Genomic DNA, 26,326 nt, shown 5'->3' with positions numbered 1-26,326 from the left:
GTGAGGAAGGACAGGGAATGGTCTAGCAGAAATTGGAGAAGTTGATGTTATTAGATGTCATCAGATGCAAGGATCGACAATGAGATAGACAACAGACTCGCCAAGGCAAATAGCGCCTTTGGAAGACTACACAAAAGAGTCTGGAAAAACAACCAACTGAAAAACCTCACAAAGATAAGCGTATACCGAGCCGTTGTCATACCCACACTCCTGTTCGGCTCCGAATCATGGGTCCTCTACCGGCACCACCTACGGCTCCTAGAACGCTTCCACCAGCGTTGTCTCCGCTCCATCCTCAACATCCATTGGAGCGCTCACACCCCTAACGTCGAGGTACTCGAGATGGCAGAGGTCGACAGCATCGAGTCCACGCTGCTGAAGATCCAGCTGCGCTGGATGGGTCACGTCTCCAGAATGGAGGACCATCGCCTTCCCAAGATCGTATTATATGGCGAGCTCTCCACTGGCCACCGTGACAGAGGTGCACCAAAGAAAAGGTACAAGGACTGCCTAAAGAAATCTCTTGGTGCCTGCCACATTGACCACCGCCAGTGGGCTGATAACGCCTCAAACCGTGCATCTTGGCGCCTCACAGTTTGGCGGGCAGCAGCCTCCTTTGAAGAAGACCGCAGAGCCCACCTCACTGACAAAAGGCAAAGGAGGAAAAACCCAACACCCAACCCCAACCAACCAATTTTCCCTTGCAACCGCTGCAATCGTGTCTGCCTGTCCCGCATCGGACTGGTCAGCCACAAACGAGCCTGCAGCTGACGTGGACTTTTTACCCCCTCCATAAATCTTCGTCCGCGAAGCCAAGCCTGTAACACGTTCTTCCCGTGTTTGCATGGGTTTTCTCTGGGGGCTCCGGTTTCCTCCCACCATTCGAAATGTACTGAGAATGTAGGTTACTTAGGTGTAATTGGGCAGCAAGGACTCGTGGGCTGAAATGGCCTGTTACCATGCCAGGTTGGAGAGTACAGACGGAATTTACAGGTGCCTTGGTGTGGAAGTACACAAACATGAACAAGCATGTCAGCGTGTGAGTGGGGTGCAGAATTGAAATGATGCTTCACTTGGAGGATTGTTTTGGACTAGGTGGTGAAGGAGGAGGTGTTAGTGCAAGTGTGGCACTTCCTGTAATCACCGGGGAAGGTGCCAAGGAGGCGATTAGTGGGAAGGGATGAGTGGACGAGGGAGTCATGGAGGGAACAATCCTTTCAGAAAGTGGAGAGGGAATGTTGTATCTGTTCCATTATTAATGATAAAAAGAGTTTAGTATTGTCAGGTGCATTATATAATATACACATACATCAAAATTCTTATTGAACAGGTGCTTCAATTAATTTAAAAAAAATTTAGACATTCAGCACAGTAACAGGCCAATTTGACCGTAGGAGTCCATGCCACCCAATTTACACCCCATTAACCTACACCCCCAGCACATTTTGAAGGTGGGAGGAAACCAGAGCCCCTGGAGAAAACCCACATGGATACGGGAGAATGTACAAACTCCTTACAGACCCAGGTCTAGTCTCGATTTGCTGGCGTTGTAAAGGCATTGAGCTAACTGCTAGTATACATTAAAATTAAATACAAAAGATAATATTCACAGATACCACAGTGCAAGAAAAAGTGGCATTACAATAATGAATGCAGTCCTTTTAATGGTCATCAAACCTTTACTGGTACATTGTGGAAAGCATACTACGTGGTTGCATCACAGCCTGGTTTGGTAACTTGAGAGCCCAGAAACACAGAAGGCTGCAGCAGATAGTAAATGTATTCAGGTCCAACACAGGCTCTGACCACTCATACATTGAAGTGCTCCCTGAAGAAGGCAGCCATCATGTAAAGCCATCGTCATCCTGGTCGTTACCTATTCCCAGTGCTAACTTCGCAAACGAGGTACAGAAATCTGAAGACCAGCATCATTGGGTTCAAGAATAGTTCTTTTTCAATGGGCATCACTCTTGAACCTCCCACCACCTTTACACTAATCACAGACTGATCCAGCACACAAAAGGACTGTCTGTACTTTTGCAAAGTTACTTTTTCACGATAATGGAATATTAACTCTCTTTTGTATTTATTGACTCAATGCATTCTATTGCGTTTTAAAAAAAAAAGAATTGAATACCCTTTTGGCTGCCACAATTAAAAATGTTGGTGCACATGCAAATTGTACAACATATACAGGCCATAATTAGTGTAATGTCAAGAAATCCTGTCTATTACATTAAAATGGTAACTCTGGGACAAAGACATTGCACTCAGGACAGACCTGTAACTTGACTGTTTTGAGAAAATTATCTTGGAATTAGCTGATTTCTCACTTAAATATGGGTCCATATCCCAACATCTTTACTCCTCCCAAATATACACTCAACTTAAACTTTGGTGCTCTCTTTCCAAATGGAAGTTCAACCCAGGGCATAGTCTGCTGACTCAGGCGGATTTAAAACCTCTCATGGGTCCTTCAAAGAGCAAGTGAGATTTCCCTTGAGACCACGAAGAAAGTACAGATGCTCAAATCTGAAGCCAACATATTCTGCTGAAGAACCTCAGTGGGTCAAGCTCCATCAGTGATAATTCAAGTCAAAGCTCTTTATTGAGATTCTCGACACAGAGGTTCAGCTTGCAATGTTAATCATTCTTTTTCTTCCACTGCTGCTGCTCGACCCGTCATCCTGACCAACATTTATTTCTATAGCATTGACAGTATGCAAAAAGTCATCAATTATAATTGTCAGGAATTGCAGTGCACAAGTTGGATGTTGTTTCCTCCTTTACATTTAAATGGTTGCAAAGTTTGTGACTAATTTTTTTAATTTAAAAAAGAGAAACCCTCAATCTTTCTGTAGGTCAGGTTAAGATGTTATGGTTGCCAATGAGAAACTATGCAAACATTCCATCAATCTGATCATTTATTTTGTCTTTCCTTCACAGCAACACATCCTAGCTCTATCACTGCAACTAATGCATGATGCGGACTCGAAAGGCCAACATGGCCTGTTTCCGCTCCGTAAATGGTTATATGGTATATGAACTTCCCTTGCAGGCTCAGGGACCTTTACTTTTTTATTCCATGACCTGTGTGTGGATGGAAAGTACCAACACCTCAAGTAAATACTGGAAAATGACAAAAGGCATTCTGCCGCTTCACACCAGGGACCATGCTAACGTTGCCTTCGATGTGAAGGGTGCTCATTGCTTCTCATTTCTTAAAGACTGTTGGCGGATTAAACGACTCTTATAAATGACCCTTACCATAGATACATGCCAAAAGAACTAGAAGGAAGTTGATGGGCAAGTGAAAGAGAACAAGTTGCAGGGCAACGTTGTGGAAAAGGAATGATACTGATTAAATTGCTCTGCCAGGAGCTAACATCAATACGATGGGCTGGCTCCTTGTACCACATCTTAGATAACCTACTTATTGGCAAAGTGAGGAAATTCCCCAACTATTACTGGGATGCAGACATTCCACTTACTGGGCCACTGACTCCACCTGATGAATCAGTGAACTGCTGAGAGATTGGTGAATCTTGGAATGGGACAAATTTGCAGTGACACTCTCAGACTACACAGGTGCCAAATGGACAAAACTTCTATTCAGTTCAATTATGCCCAGACAGGATAGAGAAAACTGCATCAGCATTTATGTCCAAGTTTTAGTGAACCATTCAACTGGTTGCAAAGTGAGAGCACCTTTCCTAACACCTTTAGACTGCTTCTTAGTCTGTCATATTCACACCATTGTACTTTACAAATAACATGCCATCTGCAAGGTTACCTTCTGCCCCTTCTGTGTGGTATTGGACAACACTCTCGCCGTCCTGGATCTAAGCTTTCTACTGACATGTATTACAAGCCCACTAACTCCCACATCTACCGTGACCACATTTCCTCACACCCTGTCCCCTGCAAAGATTCCATCCTCTTCTCTCAAGTTCTCAGTCTCTGCTGCATCTGTTCCCAAGATGAAGTCTTCCGAAATGTCTGCTGGCTTCCCCTCCACCACCATCAACAGCTCTCATCCGCATCTCCTCCATTTCTCACTCAACTGCCTTGACTCCCCTGCCCCCAGCACAACACATACAAGTCCCCCTTATCCTCACTTACCACTCCACCAGCCTCCACATCTAACCCATTATCCTCCAGAATTTCCAGCACTTACAACAGGATCCCACTGCCAGACACATCTCCCCTCTCCATAGGGATCACTCCTTCCATGACTTCCTCATACACTCACCCCTCCCTACCAATCTCCCCATGGCACCTGTGGCTGCAGGAGGCGCAACATTTGTGCCCACACCACCCCCCTCATCACAGTCTGGGGCCCCAAATAGGCTTTTCAAAGTGAAGCAACACTTCACTTGTGTATCTGCAGGACTGATTTACTGCATCCAGTATTTTTTATGTGGCTTTTTCTACAGAGACTGGACACAGATTGGGAGGTCACTTTACTGAGCACCTTCGCTCCATCTGCAACTGTGACAGAGACTTCCCAGTAGCTAACCAGTAGTTGCGCCACACTCCCACACTCATATCAGTTTGTACCATCCAACCACAACCACCTGTATACTGGAGAAACAACACCTGATTTTCTGTCAGGGCACTCCCCAGCCAGATGGCATTAACAATGACTTTTCCATTTTCTGCTAACCTGCTCCTCTCTTCCCCTTCCCTCCGAAGCCATCCTCCTCCTCTTGATCCCTGCTGTCACCTCCCCCCCCCCACTCTTTTGCACGAACGCCTGGCAACATTTTTTCATACCTTGATGAAGGGATCAAGCCCAAAACATTGGTTACGTATTTTTACTGTGGCTATCTCAAGGACAGGTTGACCTGTTGAGTTTCTCCAGCAGTGTTTACCATCCCTGTTGACTGGGTGACAGTCTCCAGATCTCATGTAATCTCAAAGCATCAAGTCAAACAAACTCAGAAACCTCCTTCCTCTTCATTATCACCTACGCCCCTCCCTCAGCTGATCAATGAACATTCCATCAGGGTGAACACTTGGAAGCAGCGAAAGTCGAAAGGGCACTAGTTCCCATATCAGCTTGCTTTCCATGTTCATTGCTACAAAGCAGTTGGTCTGATCCTAAATAACATACCTCCAGACCATCATTTGGCTAAATAGAATGGACTCCAGAAATCAGTTTAAAAACTAAGAGCTGAAGAAATATGATTAACTAATGCATCAGATTTATCTGGTACAATGAGAATCAAGAGGGAAATCTAACCACTGTCACTATCAATGCAGGTCAAATAGCTCAGATAAACTTAACCAGGGGGGAACTCCGAGGAAGAATCTTAGCTCACAGTTGGGGATTACTGATGAACACGCAGAGGTCAGTTTTATTTGCTGCTTGTGCCAAGACTGTTGGTAGTCAGCTAGTAGCAATCCAGCGCAGTACCAATCAATGACATCTCTGGAGAAAATATTTAAACACCTTCCTCTGATATTCAACACAAATCTTCTTAACAATATTCATGGGGCAAGGGGGGGAATGAAGAGGAGAAAATTTGCCACTTAAACATTAACCATCACTTTCTATATTCAGTTAACCATGCTGCAAGCAATGTATGCCATCTACTGAGGCAGCATTTTGAAATGTGCAACATTACCTCCTGAAAGGACAGACAGAAGGTGCAAAAAACAAACCAAACTACCTCCATCGTCCCTTCTCCAAGTCACAAATATGTCCTACCTTTCTTGAACTGAACCAAAATCCTGGAACTCAAGTTAGCTCATCAGCAGCTTGACAAAGGCTGTTAGAAATGAACATTTTATGCTCACCATGTCAGTGACATCCACATCAAGCAATTGATAAAGGGTTCAAACTATTTGGTCCAGATGCTATCATAGTGTTAATATGCAACCATGGTGCCATCCAGGTAGGTGACTCCCTGAAGCAAATCTGGTGGCTTCCCCTCCACCAAGCCTGTCATCTTCTCTCCTATCCTGCTTTAGGAGCTGGGTTCAGCCAACTTAGCAACTTGTGATCAAGTCTCATTCCTGGAACTTAAGGAAAGACTTTTGGCTAGCATTCTCATGAAGAACTTCAGAAAAATTAGTTCTGCTGAAGGAGCAGCCTTGCGGGTGAGATGGCAAACTCAAACTGCTTCCTAATTTATCCTTCAAGTAGGATCTCAATTGGTAATATGCCAGTGCTGTATCTTGAGTTATATTGTATTTATCTTTCATTTGTTCAAAGGATAAGAATCTACTTCCTGAAAAACAATTTTCTATTCTTTTAATCCCTTTTTTTTCCCATTCTCTAAAGGAAAGGTTATCTATTGTAAAAGGGAGTAGCTTATTTTGCGTCAATATTAGTTTTGGTAATTGATAATTTGTTTTATTTCTTTCTACATGAATCTTCTTCCAAATATTGAGGAGATGATGTAGTACTGGAGAAGTTCTATGTTGTACCAATTTTTCGTCCCATTTATATAATATGTGTTCAGGTATCTTTTCCCCTATTTTATCTAATTCTAATCTCGTCCAGTCTGGTTTTTCCCTTGTTTGATAAAAATCTGACAGGTATCTTAATTGTGCGGCTCTATAATAATTTAAATATAAAGATAAAAAAGGAAACATGGGAGAAGTTATGCTCTGGAACGATGAGAAATACAATAAATACGAGGTTACGTATGATACAATATAACTGGATACACAGGCTATACATTACACCTCAAAAGTTAAATAAATGGGACCCAACAGTATCTGATAGATGTTTTCGATGTAAAAAAGAAATGGGAACAACAATTCATGCAATCTGGACATGTGAAAAAGTAGAAAAATTTTGGGAAGATCTCAATCAGATATTAAATAAAATAACAGAAAACAATATACCAAAGAATCCAGAGATCTTTCTCCTTAGTAACATAAAAAACAAAGAATTTGGAATTGATTTGGAGGATGCACAAAAAAGATTTGTTAAGATAGCCCCAGCTGTAGCAAAAAAAATGTATTATGTCAACCTGGAAATTGGAAGATAATTTGAAAATACAACAATGGTATATAGAAATGAATAAATGTATTCCATTAGAAAAAATAACATATAGTTTAAGAAATAATATTGAAATATTCGAACAAATATGGGAGCCTTACATTAAATACAATAGCGAAAACCTACCGGGGACAAACATTACCTAAGTTGATGGAAGGAGAAGGAAAGAAAAGAATGGACTCAGTAGAATTTCTGGTGTATTTTTGTTGAATGACAACATTGTCTGACTGGTTTAATGCAACCTAGATTGTATACCTAAAATGGATGAGGGGGGGGGGTGGGGGGGTGGCCTGGGAGGTGGGAGGGGGGGGAGGAGAAAAAGTCACTGTATATGTGTGAAAAAGAAAAAGTGTATATCATGGCTAATGTGATTTATGGTGTGAAAAATAAAAAATTTAAAAAAAAACCAAAACAATCAAAACCTTCCCAAACTTATACCCATAACCTTCTATTTGTTATGCATCTATGTGCTAAAGTCTTTCAATGCCTCTATTTTACCAGCCTCCACCATCACCCCTGGCAATGCATTCCAGGTACCCACCAATGAGTAAAATAAAACACACCCAACGTCTCCACTCAATTTCCTCCTCTCACCTTTAACAAACATCCTCTGGCATGTTACGTTTGCCTGGGAAGATGGTGCTGGTTGCCCACCCTATCTATGCCTCTCATAATCTATTAAGTCACCTTTCAATCTTCTTCACTCCAAAGACAAAGCCCAAGCCAATCCAGACAATATCCTCAAAAATCTCCTCTGCACCCTCTTCAAAGCTTCCACAATGGGAAGCTTGGTACCTGGGTTTCCAAAATAACAGATGGCAGATATAGCAGGGCTTGAACTGCTGTCATCTTGTTGCCAAATTTGAACAGTGTGGCTTTTGTGCATTCTGCAACTAGAGAGGACTGCTCGACCCCTGTTCAAGATGACCTATGGTGGTGGGGGGAGGGCAACTGCTTTCAAAATGTGGTCCCAAAAGTTAGCTTTCATCATTCAAATCTTCATTTTTATTTTAAATTTAAAAGAAACCACATAATCAATAAATCTTGAGCACATTTTCCCAGACATCATTGCAGGGTCAATGCTACAATTGAGTGTGGGTCCTATAAAGTTTATTGGTTTTTCATCCTTTTCCTCGTCCCATCTGCTGAGCCTGAAGATCTACACATGTATTGCAGAGGCATTTTATCAGGGCATATTCCTTGACAGGCCCATCTCCAGACCTGTTGCAGCACATTTTTAAATTTTGCCCCCTTCTCTTCCCCCAATTCACTCAACAGGCCACATGCAGCTGGCACTGCAAATCTCCATCTGGCTAGCTGCCTTATTAACTGACAAAACTTTTGGCCAACAAAGAGTGCCAAGAACATTGGCAGAGAAGCAATCATACGACTGCTCAAATTGCAACCCCCATTTAAAAGATTCCATGTATCAGCAGCATCCTTCTCAAGCACCAGATTAGCACAAAAGGCATAGTTTTAAAATGTGGTGACATATTGACAAATACCACCACCATTTTGTTCAAAGAACCAGAGAGACAGCAGAGCTGCTGTTTTGCAACAGAGGGCAGTGATGTGGATCAAGTCACACAAGATCCAACACAGCCACAATGACCTTTGGGTTGGACAATAGGGCCTCGACTCAATGACTCAGAGGAAGGGCAGCTTCTGATGCAAAAATTCCCATGATCATGCACTGGAGCATCAACCCTCTGGCATGGGAATTGACTGAAAGCAAATTTCCCCTCCATCACAACTCCAAAAATGACCATGACAAAACCACTCCACCCCCACAAACAACCAAGCAACTCCAATGCCAATGCAGTGGTAGATATTATCTTGAACCAAAGGCAGGATGGATTTACTGCTACAGAGCTGTTAAGTAGTGGGTTTACTTTTTTTTAAAAGCCAGCCCCGAATGGCTTTCTAAGACACTAGAGTGTGGAATTACAAATTTGCATTCCAAAGAGTGTTAGAAGGTGGGTGAATAAAAAAAAAGATTAACGCAAGATTAGTGCAATGTATTAGACACATTGGGCCAATGGACCTACTCCTTCTGTGGTATCACTTGATTCAATCCCAGTCCTAGCATGGAATATGCAACAGAGACATTTCCAGTGTACACAAGTAAGGGATTATGGGAAAGCCAAATAAATGACTCAAGTATGCCCGCAGAGTAGTGGTCCACAACGTGGATGCTAAATGATGGCTTTTTCATATTCTGCTCTTGAAGTACAACCTAAGCATCTGGCAGGGAGGGAAATGGAAGTAGGTAACAGCTAAATATAGACTGGGGGAAATCAAAAGCCATTGGGGTACTTTAGCGAAGTGGGTCTGAAGGGCAGCCTGACTTGCCCTCATCACTGTTCATGGAATGGCCCGAGGACTAAAAGCATCAGAGGTCAATACTGCAAGTTGTTCAGGCACCAGTAAACAGCTCAGTCAAATAAATCCCACCTCAAGTAGAAAAATGTCATGTTGAAGCAATTACAGAAATTCTAAATAGCAGATAATTATGGTTGTTTGTAACCTTAAAAAGTTACAATGGCTACTGAAGGTCAAAGGTGAAGGAATGCTCAGGGTGTCATGAATGGAACTGGCTATTCCGCTCCACTGGAACACATGACATTCCTTAAATAACCCTTCACCTTTCACCCTTTGGGCCATTTGAACTTCCTGTTGGGGCAACATGAATGGAACAAAACTTTTGAGCTGATGGTAAGAAAGAGCATGGCGACATACTAAGGACACATCACAGTAACACAGGCTGAAACATCAGGATGTAATCTCACATAAAATAAAATGCATCCTTGGAGTTCCAATGGAATCATTTGCAAGACAACAAAGGAACATGCAAGTAGATAAATCAAAATTAATTCCAGTTTCAGTGTATGCATTTGCTGCATGATTGGTTTACTTCAATGTGATGACTGACTTTTACCCCCTCCATAAATCTTCGTCCACGAAGCCAAGCCAAAGAAGAGATGACTGACTCAATACCTCCAGTTTTATCTCTGTTAATACATCAGGTACTCATTCCATCAGGATCCTTGTTTCAATTTTTTTCCACACCCTACCTGCCAACATAGGAATATAATTCCACACCCCAACCCAGAAGACAACTCCATGTTTCCTTTGCTTGGGGGTGACAATTACACCACTCTGGTCAATTACCTGAAACAAGGCTATCAAGATAAAGCCCCGGGGAGGAAGGGGGGAGAGTGCGAGTGGGGCAACAGGGTTGGGGGGGCGAGCAGAGCAACAGGGTCGGGGGGGGGGGGCAACATGATCAGATGGACCAGCAGCTGGGGTGGCAACAGCTGGGAGGGGGGGAGGTATGAGCAACAAGATCGGGGCAAACGACTGGGGGGGGCAATAAGAATGGGGAGCAGCAACAAGGGAGGGGGGCGACCGGTCGAGTGGGCAACAAGATCGGGGGCAACAGGGTCGGGGGGGGCAACGGGGTCGGGGGGGGGCAACGGGGTCGGGGGGGGGCAACGGGGTCGGGGGGGGGCAACGGGGTCGGGGGGGGGCAACGGGGTCGGGGGGGGGCAACGGGGTCGGGGGGGGGCAACGGGGTCGGGGGGGGGCAACGGAATCGGGGAGGACACGACAGGACGGGGGGCAATGGGATCGGGGGCGAGCGGCCGGCGGGGATGCGTCGGGTGCCGCGCACGTGCTCTGCTTCCTGCCTCGCTCCCCGGGAACGCGCCGCCGTCTCCGCCACGTCCCACGACCTGCCTCGTGCCCCCTCCTCCCCGACGCCGACCCCCCGACCGCCCCCCCTTCCCCTGCCCGCGGGCGTGCGCACTCCAGCCCGATCGCCGCAGCCCTCCCCTTCCCCCCCGAAGCCGGCACCATTTTCAGGTCGAGCACGCCGTCCTTGGCCTCCTGCAGCAGGGACACGAACTTGGTGGTGAGGAGCCCCAGGCTCTTCTCGTGCCTGCTCGGCGTCTGCGGCAGCGACTCGGCCATGGCTGCGCAGGGCCGCTCCGTCTCCGTGGCCGTTAGCAGCGCGCGGCACGCCGGGACTGGTTTGAACCAGGCGCAGACAGCCCGCTCCGGCCGGGGAGCGTCTGCAAACCGCCGCATTCCACCCTGCGCGCACACGCGGCGGCGGCTGGCCCAAGGGACCGTCCCTCAACGCCCACCGCATCCAAACGAAAACCTCCACCCCGCCTCTCCTGGGCGTCAGCAAGCCGTCTGGGCGCCAGATCTGGGCTCATTCCGGCCTTGCTCCTCCTCTCCCTTTTTTTGTTCAGACGCCTGCCAACATTTTCCCATTCCTCGATCAAGGGCTCAAGCCCAAAACAGCAGTTCTGTATCTTTAACTTTGCCGCTTAGAAAGGACACTCTTTGACCTGCTGAGTTTCTCCAGCATCTTGTGTTTTAAATTCCAATCTATTCTGTTTTTAATTACAATCCCCAGGATCTGCAGTTTGCTTTGGATTTTCACATCCGTCATCGTTGCTATGCACAAACAGTATTTGCTTTAAAAAAAAATTGGGAAGTTCAATGTTCCTTTTATTCCAGTGGTTCTCAACCTTTTTCTTTCCACTCACATCCCACTTTAAGGGTGCCAGCGGTGCTCTGTGATTAGTGAGGGAATGCTTAAGGTGGTCTGTGGGTGGAAAGAAAAAGTTTGAAAACTACTGTTTTAATTGTCCCTCACTGACTCGTTCAGAACTCCAAAGGAAATGGGCCAATGACAATTTGTCTTAAGCAAAATATCTCAATAACAATTGGGTCTCGAGCAGTGGTTCTCAACCTTCCCACCCACATCCCACCTTAAGCAATCCCTTACTAATCACAGGGCACTGATGCCATAGGGATTACTTAAAGTGGTATTTGAGTGGAAAGAACAAAAGGTTGAGAAGAACTGTTTTATTGTCACATAATAATTCCTTAAAAATCTAACAAACATGATATATACCTTAACTTTTGCCAAGTGGAGAGTAGGAAAGGTGTGGGGCAGAATACATCTTTCTTGCAATATCTTTTTACTTGTTGGTTGTTCAGCATCTGCAATGAAAATCACAAGAACAATTGTAAAAGTATATGCCAAGAGTTTTAAACGGAAATCTCACTGATTTGGCATGAGACTTAATTAATTAACTTAATTAACCTGCTTTTCAGCTTCCACAAGACCGCACTTGGAATATTATGTTCAATTCTGGTCACTTCATTACAGGAAGGATGTTTGCTTGGCAACGGGGAGGGGGCAACCTTTTAATTTTTAATTTTAGGCTTAAAGCACGGTAACAGGCCATTTCGGTACCGATGGTGTCAGTTAATTGGGCGGCACGGACTGAAATGGGTCCAGTGGACCTTTTGTGATCATCGAGCAAGAAAATGGTTTGTACTGGGCCTAAGTTGAAGTGTCCGAGCTAGAGTATTCCGAGATGGCCGGTTACCATGCTCTATGTCTAAGTTAAAAATTGTAAGGTTGGCCACCCCTGAGAATATGCAGAGGAGATTTACCAAGATGTTGCCTGAGTTGGAGAACATGCCTTATGAGGCAAGGCTTTTCTCTTTTAAGCCAAGAAAGATAGGAGGTGACTTAATAGAGATCTGCAAGAGTGTTAGAGGGTGGCAGTAACAAATACCAGAGGACATTGGTTTAAGGTGGGTGCAGGAAAGTTTTGAGGAGATGATAGAAGTAAGTTTTTTTATATACAGAATAGTACGTACCTGGAATGCATTGCCGGGGCTGGTGGTGGAGATACAGCGTCTCTGGGAGTTGTGCTTTGATGTGTCTACCACATAATATGCCATTTCATAATGTGGAGGTTCGTGCTCAGTCATTGAAGCCTATTATTGGGGTATCAGGATGATGGTGTCTGTCTTGAAACCTGTAGGGACAAAAGATTGCTGCAGTGAGGTGCTGAAGATGTAAAGGTAAAAGTAAAGGGTCCATTATTGACATGTACTACAGAAACCTACAGCTCCTGGTATTACTAGGTGCTCTCCCCTCCAAGTACTGACCAGGCCTGAGCCTGCTTAGCTTCCAAGGTCAGACAATCTCAGGCATATTCAGGCTATTAGGTGAAGACCTTCATCAATTGGCCTGTGCAGTCCTTCAGTACCCGACCAACTATGTTATCTGGACCCACCACCTTGTGTGGGTTCACCTTAGATAGGGTTCACCTCAGCTTGGCCCCGACTATGTGGAGGGGCCCATTCATCAGGGAGTCGTAGAGCTTTATTTGGCATCATCCTGTTCTTCTCATAGAAGGTGTTCGGTCTGTCCAGAAGGGAGGTGCCATGGTCTTCAATTTGCAAGGTTGACATGATCTGTAATACACTTGATCCCTTGCCACAAGCGCCTCATGTCGCCGGTGTCGCAGGCCTGTCTGTGGATCTTCTGTGCGTATCCTCGCTTTGCCTTCCGGAGAGTTCAGCCCTGGCTGATCTTAGTGCCATTCTATCCCCTGTCCTGAAGGCAACATCTGAGAGGGGCTCAGACCTCTGCATCCAACCATAGTTTTTGGTTAGCCTTGGTTGTGAACCATTTGATCTCGGTGACATCCTCAATGCACTTGCTGATGTAGCCAGTCGCTGAGTTCATGTACACCTCTATGTTTACATGATCATTGTAAGTGGCCACCTCCCTGAAACAGCTCCAGTCCATGGTCTTGAAGCAGTTTTGCAGTGCTGCTATGGCCCCCCACACCCCCACCCCAGGCCACGTCCTGAACTGACCTAGTTTGTTTTACCTCCAGTCGATGCACCAGGGTTAGCAGGACAGATATGTAATCTGAGTAACCAAGTAATTAACATGGCCAGATTCATCACAGGCACCAACCTCCCACCCACTGTAGTCAATGTGAGGCACAGTCTCAAGATGGCAGCCATCATCATAAAGGACCCCACAACACAATTTCTTTGCCTTGTGGAGAAGACTGAAGTCCAGCACTTGCAGCTTCAAGAACAGTTTTTCATCCAATGACTATGAGGCTCTTGAACCTCCCCTTATCATAAACTACCACCAAAAAGATCTGTCTGCACATTTCAAATGCCACCTTCTTTCTTGCACTAACTGTGAATATTTATTTATCAATCTATCCTATTAATTTCTTATCTCTAGGTGACATCTAGGTGACACATCGTGGACTTCAGGAGAAAGTCAGGGGAACACGACCCAGTCCTCATCGAGGGCTCAGTTGTGGAGAGGGTCAGGAACTTCAAATTCCTGGGTGTCAAAATCTCCGAGGAGCTGTCCTGGAGCCTCCACATTGATGCTCGCTAGTGACTGTACTTTGTGAGGTGTGTGAGGAGATTTGGTATATCACTGAAGACTCTCGTAACCTTCTACAGATGTACCATGGAGAGCATTCTGGCTGTTGCATCACTGTCTGGTCTGGAAGCGCCAACTCTCAGGACAAGAATAAACTCCAGAGGGTTGTTAACTCAGCCTGTGACATCACAGGGACCAGACTTCACTCCATCGAGGACATCTCCATAAGGTGGTGTCTAAAAATAGCAGCCTCTATCCTCAAAGACCCTCACCACCCAGGCCAAGCCATCTTCACTGCTACCATTGGGGAAAAGGTACAGGAGCCTAAAGGTGAGCACCCAGCAGCACAAGGACAACTTAGAACATAGGAACATAACAAATAGGAACAGGAGTCGCCATGTGGCCCATCGAGCCTGCTCCGCCATTCAATAAGATCATGGCTGATCTGATCACTGACTCAACTCCACTCACCTGCATTTTCTCCATATCCCTTAATTCTTTTTTTTATGTAAATATCGAACTGAACCTGAAATATGTTTAGTGAAGTTGTCTCAACTGCTTCCCTGGGCAGAGAATTCCACAGATTTACTTTTCTCTGGGTAAAAAAACCAGTTTTTCCTCATCTCCGTCTTAAATCTACTCCCCTGAATCTTGAGGCTGGTTCCCCTATTTCTGGCTTCTTCCCCTCTGCTATCAGATTCCTGAATTATCAATGAACTGGAGACACTGCCTGACTTTTCGTGTCCTGTTATTGTTAATTTTTTAAACTAATGTTGTAAGATGGTTGGAATATCTACGTTTGCACTTTGATGCTGCCGCAAACACCGAATTTCATGACTTGTTCATGACAATAAATCCTGATATTGTTCAAATAAATTGATTTTTAAAACATTCGTAACACATTCCTGCAACATGGTGAGCCCACAGTTGGTGTTGCAGGCGTAAAGACTTGAAGTCCTGAAGGGTGAAAGGCGGTCAGCAAGATGCAGGCTTTTAAAAATTTTAACTTATAAAAATGTTTACATTTTTAAATTTAGGCATACAGCATGGTAACCGGCCCTATCGGCCCACGAGCCCCTGCCACCTAATTATACCCAAATGACCTCCTTACAAACTCGGTCAATGGCACTGTAACAACATTGCACTAACTCCTACACTAACCGAGCCACCCTTTTTGTGGGAATAGACTTCTATTAACCGGTATATTTCTATCTTCATAATAACAAGATTATATTGGTCTGAAGTAATTCATGAGGGGATGATTAGACAAGAAAGTGGTCAGCTAAAGGCAAAGTTTGCAAATGCAGAAGGTAGTGAGATTGGAGCTATCACCAGGTCTGTGTAAAACATGACTGAAGTGTGATGGTGCCTGTTACAAGGGCAATGAGTATTCAGCACTGATTTCTGTCTTTACTTGCAGCCATGAGAATTCGATAAAACTTTTCTGTTGACTGATTGTTTGTCAGCCATATTGCAAATATGCATGATCTGTTCACTGATATCTGTATTGAACTCCAGGAACCTAAAGGTCAAGGTTCCATTATTGTCACATAATACTACATTTAGAATGTAACATACATGAAATACTTTAACTTTTGTCTTCCGTGAGGCAGACAGAGAGACGCTACTTTGTCCAGTGCCCCTCACCGAAACCTGCAGCACCTGGTGTTCCCGGGCGGTCTCCCCTCCAAGCACTGACCAGGCCCTGAGCCTGCTTTGCTTCCAAGATCAGACAATCTCAGGCATATTCAGGCTATTAGGTGCTGTAAAGGTTCATGGAGGTTCGGGAAGGTATGACAAAAGGTTAGCAACAACTGTAGGCATTGTTTAGATAGCGATTAAATGTGTTTGACTGTGACACACCCAACAGTGGATTTTGGATAACACAGAAAAGGCCATTCAGCCTGTTGTGCCTGTCAGCTTGTTGAAAGGACTGAACGACTGAGTTCATTTTGTCGGCAAGTATAAACATTTTCCTCAGCTTGATCTGATAAGTGGTTTTCTTTAGCCATTTCTGTTTTATATCTGATTCCTAACTCCTGCATTATTTAATTTTAGATCATTTATTTTATACAGATTGTACAAAATACATATGCACTAAAATTCTTATTTGCTGCCAGCAAATAAAAACTTCACAAAAAAAAACAGTATACATAATTTAATTTAAAAGACACAATAAATACAAAGGATAGATGGATAATAAATATCCAAAATAGACCAAAAAAAAGGTAACTTGACTATAATGCAGATGGTTTCTCGCATAGTGCCTGATCAGTGTAACAAGGGGAGGTTCAAGACCCTGATTGTTCTTGAACCTGGAGGTGCTGGTCGTCAGGTTTCTATACCTTCTGGCCAAAGGGAGCAGTGAGAAGAGGTTGTGACCAGAGTGAAGGGGGTCCTTTATGATGTTGGCTGCCTTGTTGAAGTAGTGCCTCATATGGATGCACTCAAATTCCCAAACCACAGGCTGAAATGAAACCAGTCTGAATGCTTCCCACAGCGCATGTGTACAAGTTGATGGAGTATCCAACGGTGGGCCAAATCTGGTCCGACACCTCAGGAAGTAAATGCATTGATTTCAGGATATTTGATGGCATCTTTCATCTTAGTTCAGATCACATGTTACTTCAGATCCAATGCTATCTACAAATTTTCCAATGACATTGCGGTCGTTGGCAGATCAGAACTGGCAACAAGGAAGCATACAGGAGGGAGGTAGATCAGCTCGCTGCTTAGTGTCACACCAACAACCTTGTGCTCAACCTTAGCAGAAACAAAGAGATGATTGTGGACTTCAGGAGGAAGTCAGGGGAACACGATCCAGTCATCATTGAGGGCTGAGTCGCGGAGAGGGTTTAAAAACCTCAAATTCCTGGGTGCCAACATCTCCGAGGATCTGTCCTGGAGCCTCCACGTTGATACAATCACAAAGAAGGCTCGCCAGCGGCTATATGTACAAAGAGATTCATTATATCACCAAAGACTTGTTCTAGCTTTGTGGCCACCCACTTCAGTGCCCCATACCACTGCCTGGTATGGAGGTGCCAATGCTCAGGACAAGAAAAAAACTCTAGAGGGTTGCTAAATCGATCTGCAACATCACGGGCTCCAGACTTCACTCCATCGAGGACACCTACGAGGTGGTGTCTTAAAAAGCAGCCTCTATCCCCAAGGACCTTCACTCTGCTACCATCGGGAAGAAGGTCCAGGAGCCTAAAGACGAGCTCTCAGCAGCACAAGGAGAGTTTCTTCCCCGCTGCCATCAGATTCCTGAATGACCAATGACATTTTGTGCACTATTTTTATTTACTGTTGTAAGGTGGTTTATATGAATGTTTGCACTGTGTGATGCTGGCACAAAACACCAAGTTTTGTGACTTGCTCATGACAATAAATTTTGATTCAGAATTCTGATCCTGAAATGTCTGGATCATCATAATGTAATGTTGCAGGTCTATAATACTCTGGCTAGACTGCACTTGGAATGTTGCATTCAGTTTTGGTCATCTCATGACAGGAAGGATGTGGAAGCTGTGGAGAGGGTCAGAGGAGATTTACCAGGATGTTATCTGGATGGAGACCATGTCTTTTGAGGCAATGTTTACAGCGCTAGGGCTTTGCTCCCTTGAGTGAACATGGATGAGAAGGAAATTGATAGAGGTTCACATAGAGGCACTGATAGGATGGACAGCCAGCAACTTTTCCCTAGGGCGAGAGTAACAAATACCAGAAGACATCTGTATAATGGGAGGAAAGTTTAGGTGAGGCATCAGATTTGTCTTTTGCAGAGAGAATAGTGGGTGCCTGAAATGCATTGCCAGGGGTGGTGGTGGAGGTTGGTACAATAGGGATCTTTAAAAGAGACAGACATGAGGATGCAAGAAAAATAGAGGGTATGGGTGTGAGGTAGTGAAGGTTTAGATTGTTGAGTAGGTTTACATAAAACGGCACAGAACCCTGGGCTGAAGGGCCTACACTGTGCTGTAATATTCTCTGTTCTGTATTGTATGTCATTGAACCTGGCCTGTGTCAGCTTATCTGCAATTGAAACTCTATGACCTAGTTGTCTCCAAAGTTAGCTGGTTTCCCTCTGCCTTCCTCTGTAAATATTGCATCAATCTAACCCCCGCCCACTGTTGCCCAGGTCCTAACGTGTGCCAAATGTCAAAAAATAGTGATCCACAAAGATTCCAGACGCTGGAATCTTGACAAAGAAAGAGTTGCTGGAGGAAATCAGCAGATCAGATAGGCCCCAAACAGTCCTTCCAAGTGAAGTAACATTTCACTTGTGAATCTGCAGGGGTCATCTACTGCATCCAGTACCCCTGCTGTGGTCTCCCCTACATCGGAGAGACTGGCCACAGACTGGGAGATCGCTTTGTTGAGAACCTTGGGTGTGTCCGCCGCAATGGCGTGGATCTCCCAGTGGCCACCCACTTCAGTGCCCCATCCCATTCCCTTGCTGACAATTCTGCCCATGGTGTCATCCACTGCCAGACTGAGACCACCCACAAATTATAGGAAGAACACCTCATCTTCTGATTGGGTACCCTCCGACCAGATGGCAGTAATATGGACTTCTCTGTTCAACTCCCCCCCACCCACCCCCCCAGCCGCACTTCTTCCTCCATCTCCTTCCAGCTCTATCTTTCTCCCTTTTCCTTGTGTCCTTTCACACAGACAGTCAATTCCCACCTCTCCCCTTAACATATCTGATTAACACCTTTTGTTGGTCTTGTCCCCTCCCCCAGCCGGCACTGTCTGTATTCTGAGATGTCCTGTTTTTTGCTCAAACCTTGAAGAAGGGCTCAGGCCCAAAATGCTGGTGATATATCTTTGCCTCCTATGGGCTCTGAAAGACCAGCTGAGTTCCTCTAGTATTTACTACAGTCTTAATGTTTCACTCAGCATTCATGATAGAAATGGTCGGTTAACACTGTGGGTCGAGACCCTTCATCGAGAGGGTTCTGACTCACAAAGTTGGCTGACCATTTCTACCCATGGATGCTGTCTGACCTGCTGAGTTCCTCCTGCGATTCATTGGTTGCTCAAATGTCATTGGCCAAATGCCACTCACTTACAATTCTTGTGTTTGCTGCTTGTTTAAGGAATGGCTCCATTTCAAAACTATCTCTGCAACCTTCCCCACTAAAGTATCTACCTTAATTTACTCCTGCGGATTACCCCTGAATTAATCAGTCCATTGTGCTTACCGGTGGTCGCTTCAGTGAGAATGTGTTCCTCCTAAAATTCCCTTCTTAACCCTTTCCATCTTTTCAATATCCCTTTATAAGATGCTCTTTAAAAAAGTATCAGTTTAACCAAGCTTTTGGTCATCTCTACATATCTGACTCATTTGCTCACTGAATAAAGGCAAATTTGCTGTTGTGGTTGTTGTCCAAATATTAGGGCACAGGAGAGTCCAAGATTTGTGTCGCTTTGCACTGGTAGCTGATCCACTTTTATAAGTGGGCTCTGCTCCTTGCTATAATGCCTTGTTTGAAACTTCCTTCATGGTCATTACTTTGATGTGTAAATGCAGTGTCCTGTTGAATTGGCATCTGAGTGTCAAACCTCTCATCTAATCCAAAAATACATTCACTTCTAGAACTAACTTAAACTCTCAAGCATTTTTCTCACCTATCCTAGCATCCTCTTAATCCAGCTCACCTGTATCATCTTCCACCATCACTTTCATCCAACTATTAAACTTTTGTTTCAGTTATTTTCTCCTGCTTTCTAGCTACTTACTTATTAGGATGAGATCATTCAGCCCATTGAGCTCATGCTGGATGGTAAAAAAGCAATGTCATCAGTTTCATAACTACCCCTCCTTATTTCTGTGTACCCCTGCAACACTAGAGCCGTTTTAAGGTGGCCAGAATACCCCAGCGTAAAGCCACCTAAAATACCTGAATGCGGCTGTTGGGAGGCCACCTGAAAGTGGAGAACCCTGACCCAAGGGATACTCACCCAACTCTCCTCAGGTAGGTGTATTCTCCGCTTTCGAGCACTCCCGCTAGGCACCGGAAAGCAGGTCTACGTCCACAGTTGACAGGAGCCGCCGTTGACTCTGTGGTGTCTCTCTTCCCACTGCGGACCTTTCAGGTGCCAGGACAGCTCCTTTGGCGCTGCCACCTGAATGTCGCTTCACACACACCCGCAGCCAGTTCTGGAGCCGCATTCTCCCACCTATTCCACCTGAAAGCGGCTTTAGGTGACAAAATAGAGGTATATAAGATTATGAGGGGCTTAGATAGGGTGGAGAGCCAGCACTTTTCTCCTGGGGTGCAAATGTAAGACGGCACAGTTGGCATAGCAGTTAGCACAATGTTACTACAGTGCCAGCAATTCAGGTTCAAATCTGGCGCTGCCCCTAATGAGTTTGGATGTTTTCCCTGTGTCCTGTGGCAGTTTCCTCCAGGCGTTCCAGTTTCCTCCCCCCCCTCCAAAAGTGTATGGGGTTTGTAGGTTAATTGGTATGTTTGGACAGGGCGGAAGGGCCCATTGCCATGCTGTATCTCTAAATTAAAACAAATACTGAAGGGCATCTGAGTGGAGGAAAGTTCAGGGGAAACACGAGATGCGCTTTTTTAAAAAATTTTATTTATTTATTTTTTTTTTATTAAAACAAATCTTTATTTAAGGGATCAGTCTTATAAAGAACAATTGAACTGAAATTAGTAACAGCATATCACATTGCCACTTAACATCTTTCACTGAGCCATCACTTCCCATAAACAAATATAATTAGTAAGTCTATTCACACATGTTAAGGCACTACATTCTTTTTTTTTTAAACTTTTTTATTTTTCACACCATAAATCACAATAGCCATGATATACACTTTTTCTTTTCCACACATTTACAGTGACTTTTTCTCCCTCCCCCCTCCCTCCTCCCAAGCCACCCCCCCACCCCCCCCTCTCATCCATTTTAGGTATACAATCTAGGTTGCATTAATTCAGTTAGACAATGTTGTCATTCAACAAAAATACACCAGAAATTCTACTGAGTCCATTCTTTTCTTTTCTTCTCCTTCCATCAACTTAGGTAATGTTTGTTCCCGGTAGGTTTTCGCTATTGTATTTAATGTAAGGCTCCCATACTTGTTCGAATATTTCAATATTATTTCTTAAACTATATGTTATTTTTTCTAATGGAATACATTTATTCATTTCTATATACCATTGTTGTATTTTCAAATGATCTTCCAATTTCCAGGTTGACATAATACATTTTTTTGCTACGGCTAGGGCTATCTTGACAAATCTTTTTTGTGCATCTTCCAAGTCAATTCCAAATTCTTTATTTTTTATGTTACTTAGGAGAAAGATCTCTGGATTCTTTGGTATATTGTTTTCTGTTATTTTATTTAATATCTGATTGAGATCATCCCAAAATTTTTCTACTCTCTCACATGTCCAGATTGCATGAATTGTTGTTCCCCTTTCTTTTTTACATCGAAAACATCTATCAGATACTGTTGGGTCCCATTTATTTAACTTTTGCGGTGTAATGTATAGTCTGTGTAACCAATTATATTGTATCATACGCAGCCTCGTATTTATTGTATTTCTCATCGTTCCAGAGCATAACTTCTCCCATGTTTCCTTTTTTATCTTTTTATTTAAATCTTGTTCCCATTTTTGTTTAGTTTTACCATTTGTTTCCTCATTCTCCTTTTCTTGCAGTTTAATATACATATTTTTTATAAATCTTTTGATTAACATTGTATCTGTAATCACATATTCAAGGTTACTTCCCTCTGGTAAACTCAAGTTGCTTCCTAATTTATCTTTCAAGTAGGATCTCAGTTGGTAATATGCCAGCGCTGTATCTCCAGTTATATTGTACTTATCTCTCATTTGTTCAAAGGATAAGAATCTACTTCCTGAAAAACAATTTTCTATTCTTTTAATCCCTTTTTTTCCCCATTTTCTAAAGGCAAGGTTGTCTATTGTAAAAGGGAGTAGCTTATTTTGCGTCAATATTAGTTTTGGTATTTGGTAATTTATTTTATTTCTTTCTACATGAATCTTCTTCCATATATTGAGGAGATGGTGTAATACTGGAGAAGTTCTATGTTGTACCAATTTTTCGTCCCATTTATATAATATGTGTTCAGGTATCTTTTCCCCTATTTTATCTAATTCTAGTCTCGTCCAGTCTGGTTTTTCCCTTGTTTGATAAAAATCTGATAGGTACCTTAATTGTGCGGCTCTATAATAATTTTTGAAGTTTGGCAATTGTAAGCCTCCTTGTTTATACCATTCTGTTAATTTATCTAGTGCTATCCTCGGTTTCCCCCCTCTCCATAAAAATCTACTTATTATTTTCTTTAACTCTTTGAAGAATTTTTCTGTCAGTTGTATTGGCAATGCCTGAAATAAGTATAGTATCCTTGGAAAAATGTTCATTTTAATACAGTTTATCCTTCCTATCAGTGTTAGTGGTAGCTCTTTCCAATGCTCTAAATCGTCCTGTAATTTTTTCATTAGTGGATTGTAATTGAGTTTATATAATTGGCCTAGATTTTTGTTTATTTGCACACCTAGGTATCTTATTGCCTGCGTTTGCCATCTGAATGGGGATTCCTCCTTAAATTTTGAGAAATCCGCGTTATTCATAGGCATTGCTTCACTTTTATTTACGTTTATCTTGTATCCCGACACTTCTCCATATTCCTTCAATTTCTTATATAATTCTTTTATTGATAGTTCTGGTTCTGTTAAGTACACTATCACATCATCCGCAAACAGACTGATTTTATATTCCCTGTCTTTTGTTTTTATTCCTTTTATATTATTATCTCTTCTTATCGATTCTGCTAGTGGTTCTATAGCTAGCGCAAACAATAATGGTGATAGTGGGCATCCCTGCCGCGTTGACCTGCTTAAGTTAAATTGCTTTGATACATGTCCATTTACTGTCACTTTCGCTAACGGTCCCTTATATAATGCTTTAATCCAATTAATATACTTCTCCGGTAAACTGAATTTTTGCAATACTTTGAACAAGTAATTCCATTCTACTCTGTCGAAGGCCTTCTCTGCGTCTAAAGCAACTGCTACTGCCGGTGCTTTATTTCCTTCTACTGCATGAATTAAGTTAATAAATTTACAAATATTGTCTGTTGTGCGTCTTTTTTTGATAAATCCAGTTTGGTCTAAATTTACCATTTTCGGTACCTGTTCTGCTAATCTGTTCGCTAATAGTTTAGCTATTATCTTATAATCTGTGTTTAGCAGAGATATTGGTCTATATGACGCTGGTGAGAGTGGATCTTTCCCTTGTTTTAGTATCACTGTAATTATTGCTGTTTTACATGAATCTGGTAAGTTTTGTGTCTCATCAATCTGGTTGATTACATCCAGGAGGGGCGGTATTATTAGGTCTTTAAATGTTTTGTAGAATTCTATTGGGAGTCCATCCTCTCCTGGTGTCTTATTATTTGGTAAATTTTTTATTATCTCTTGTATTTCTACTGTTCCAAATGGTTCTGTTAATTTATTTTGTTCCTCTATTTGTAGTTTTGGTAGTTCAATTTTAGTCAAAAATTCATCTATTTTCCCTTCTTTCCCTTCGTTTTCGGTTCGGTATAATTGTTCATAGAATTCTCTGAAGTTTTCCTTAATTTCTTTTGGATTATATGTAATTTGTTTGTCTTTTTTCCTTGTTGCCAATACCATTTTCTTAGTTTGCTCTGTCTTAAGCTGCCATGCTAAGATTTTGTGTGTTTTTTCACCTAGTTCATAATATTTCTGTTTTGTCTTCATTATATTCTTCTCCACCTTATATGTTTGTAATGTTTCATATTTTATTTTTTTATCCGCCAATTCTCTTCTTTTGGTTGTATCTTCCTTTATTGCTAATTTTTTTTCTATGTTTATTATTTCCCTTTCCAACTGCTCTGTTTCCTGATTATAGTCCTTCTTCATCTTGGTTGCATAACTTATTATTTGCCCTCTAATGAATGCTTTCATTGCGTCCCATAGTGTAAACTTATCTTCCACTGATTCCGTATTTACTTCAAAGTACATTTTTAATTGTTTTTCAATAAATTCTCTAAAATCCTGTCTTTTAAGTAGCATGGGGTTTAATCTCCATCTATACATTCTTGGAGGGATGTCCTCTAGCTCTATTGCCAATAACAGGGGTGAGTGGTCCGATAATAGTCTAGCTTTATATTCCGTTTTCCTAACTCTCCTTTGAATGTGGGCTGATAACAGGAATAGGTCTATCCTTGAGTATGTTTTATGTCTAGTCGAGTAGTGTGAGTATTCCTTTTCTTTTGGGTTTTGTTTCCTCCATATGTCCACAAGTTTCATTTCTTGCATTGATTTAATTATAAATTTGGTTACTTTGTTCTTCCTGTTAATTTTTTTCCCCGTTTTATCCATATTTGGATCCAAATTCAGATTGAAATCCCCTCCTATTAGTATGTTCCCTTGCGTATTAGCTACCTTCAAAAAGATATCTTGCATAAACTTTTGATCTTCTTCGTTAGGTGAATATATATTAAGTAGATTCCAAAGCTCTGAATATATCTGACATTTTATCATAACATATCTCCCTGCTGGATCTATTATTTCCTCTTCTATTTTAAATGGCACATTTTTGCTAATTAATATAGCCACTCCTCTTGCTTTTGAATTATACGATGCTGCTGTTACATGTCCTACCCAATCTCTCTTTAATTTCTTGTGCTCCAATTCAGTTAAGTGTGTTTCTTGGACAAATGCTATATCTATTTTTTCCTTTTTCAGTAAATTTAGTAGTTTCTTCCTTTTAATTTGGTTATGTATTCCATTAATATTTAGAGTCATATAGTTCAGCGTAGCCATTTTATATTTTGTTTATCTTCTCTTTCCATTTTTCCATCATTACCTTTCCTCCTTTTCCATTTCTGTTTTCTTATTTTCAACTCTTTACCAGACAACATTCCTACAACATCCAACATTTTCCTTATTCTCCTATTTCTATCTTCTTTATCCCCAATCTCCCCTTCCCCTCCTGAGTTGCCCTTTATCCCTTGTCGGACAACCACATCTCCCCTCTCCATTTGGATTTGCGAATCCACTCGCAAGCGTCAACTGATTTTGCAGTGACCGCTCTTTTCCCCCACCCAGCCCCACCCAGAAAAGATTTCGCTTTTTATATGTCACAAAGGTCACTCTTTTAATTCCCTCCTTATTCTCTCTATTCCATTACCTTCCCTTATTAATTCTTGTCTATACTCTCTATGTTTTCCTCTAATTACAGATACTTTCACATATGCCCATTGTCTCTATTCACTCTTATACCTCTTTACCCGCATACATATCAATCGTGGTCATTTTTACCCTCCTTACCCGTCTTCATCCCTCAGTCTATTTTTGTCTTTACCCACATACATATCAATCGTGATAATTTTTGCTCTCATTACCCGTCTTCATCCCTCAGTCTATTTTTGTAATTGTTCTGCAAATTTTCGTGCTTCTTCTGGATCCGAGAATAGTCTGTTTTGTTGTCCTGGAATAAATATTTTCAATACCGCAGGATGCTTCAGTGTAAATTTATATCCTTTCTTCCATAAAATCGCTTTTGCTGTATTGAACTCTTTTCTCTTCTTTAGGAGTTCAAAGCTTATATCTGGATAAATGAAGATTTTTTGCCCTTTATACTCCAGTGGTTTGTTGCCCTCTCTTACTTTTTCCATTGTCTTCTCCAGTACCTTTTCTCTTGTAGTATATCTTAGGAATTTTACTACAATAGATCTTGGTTTTTGTTGTGGTTGTGGTTTAAAGGCTAATGCTCTATGTGCCCTTTCTATTTCCATTTCTTGCTGTAGTTCTGGACATCCTAGGGCCTTAGGGATCCATTCTTTTATAAACTCCCTCATATTCTTGCCTTCTTCATCTTCCTTAAGGCCCACTATCTTTATGTTATTTCTTCTGTTATAATTTTCCATTATATCTATTTTTTGGGCTAGTAATTCTTGTGTCTCTTTAGTTTTTTTATTAGATTCCTCCAATTTCTTTTTTAAGTCTTCTACCTCCATTTCTGCTGCTACTGCCCGCTCTTCCATCTTGTCC

The 26,326-nt window shown here is 42.6% G+C and overlaps 2 protein-coding genes across 5 annotated transcripts in view; both read right to left on the bottom strand.

Moving 5' to 3' along the window:
- Window positions 1–11,084, bottom strand: part of e2f4 (E2F transcription factor 4) — a 39,152-nt gene extending 28,068 nt beyond the window's left edge. For all 4 annotated transcript variants that reach the window (XR_011345652.1, XR_011345653.1, XM_069901009.1 and 1 more), the window contains exon 1: window positions 10,871–11,084. Coding sequence is in view for 2 of the 4 variants with exons in the window: in XM_069901009.1 (XP_069757110.1) it covers window positions 10,871–10,987 (117 nt within the window). In the remaining 2 variants the exon portion in view is untranslated. The remainder of the gene's footprint in view (window positions 1–10,870) is intronic.
- Window positions 11,085–12,709: 1,625 nt separating this feature from the next.
- The window catches only part of LOC138744608 (protein FAM187B-like), a 120,844-nt gene continuing 107,227 nt past the window's right edge, over window positions 12,710–26,326 (bottom strand). Inside the window, exon 3 of the mRNA XM_069901008.1 lies at window positions 12,710–12,864. The gene's annotated coding sequence lies outside the window, so the exon portion shown is untranslated. The remainder of the gene's footprint in view (window positions 12,865–26,326) is intronic.

Source organism: Narcine bancroftii, chromosome 10, assembly GCF_036971445.1.
Source record: "Narcine bancroftii isolate sNarBan1 chromosome 10, sNarBan1.hap1, whole genome shotgun sequence".
Classification (NCBI taxonomy): domain Eukaryota; kingdom Metazoa; phylum Chordata; class Chondrichthyes; order Torpediniformes; family Narcinidae; genus Narcine; species Narcine bancroftii.
The sequence above is the reverse complement of the archived record's forward strand: the minus strand, read 5'-3'. Positions and strand labels throughout refer to the sequence as shown.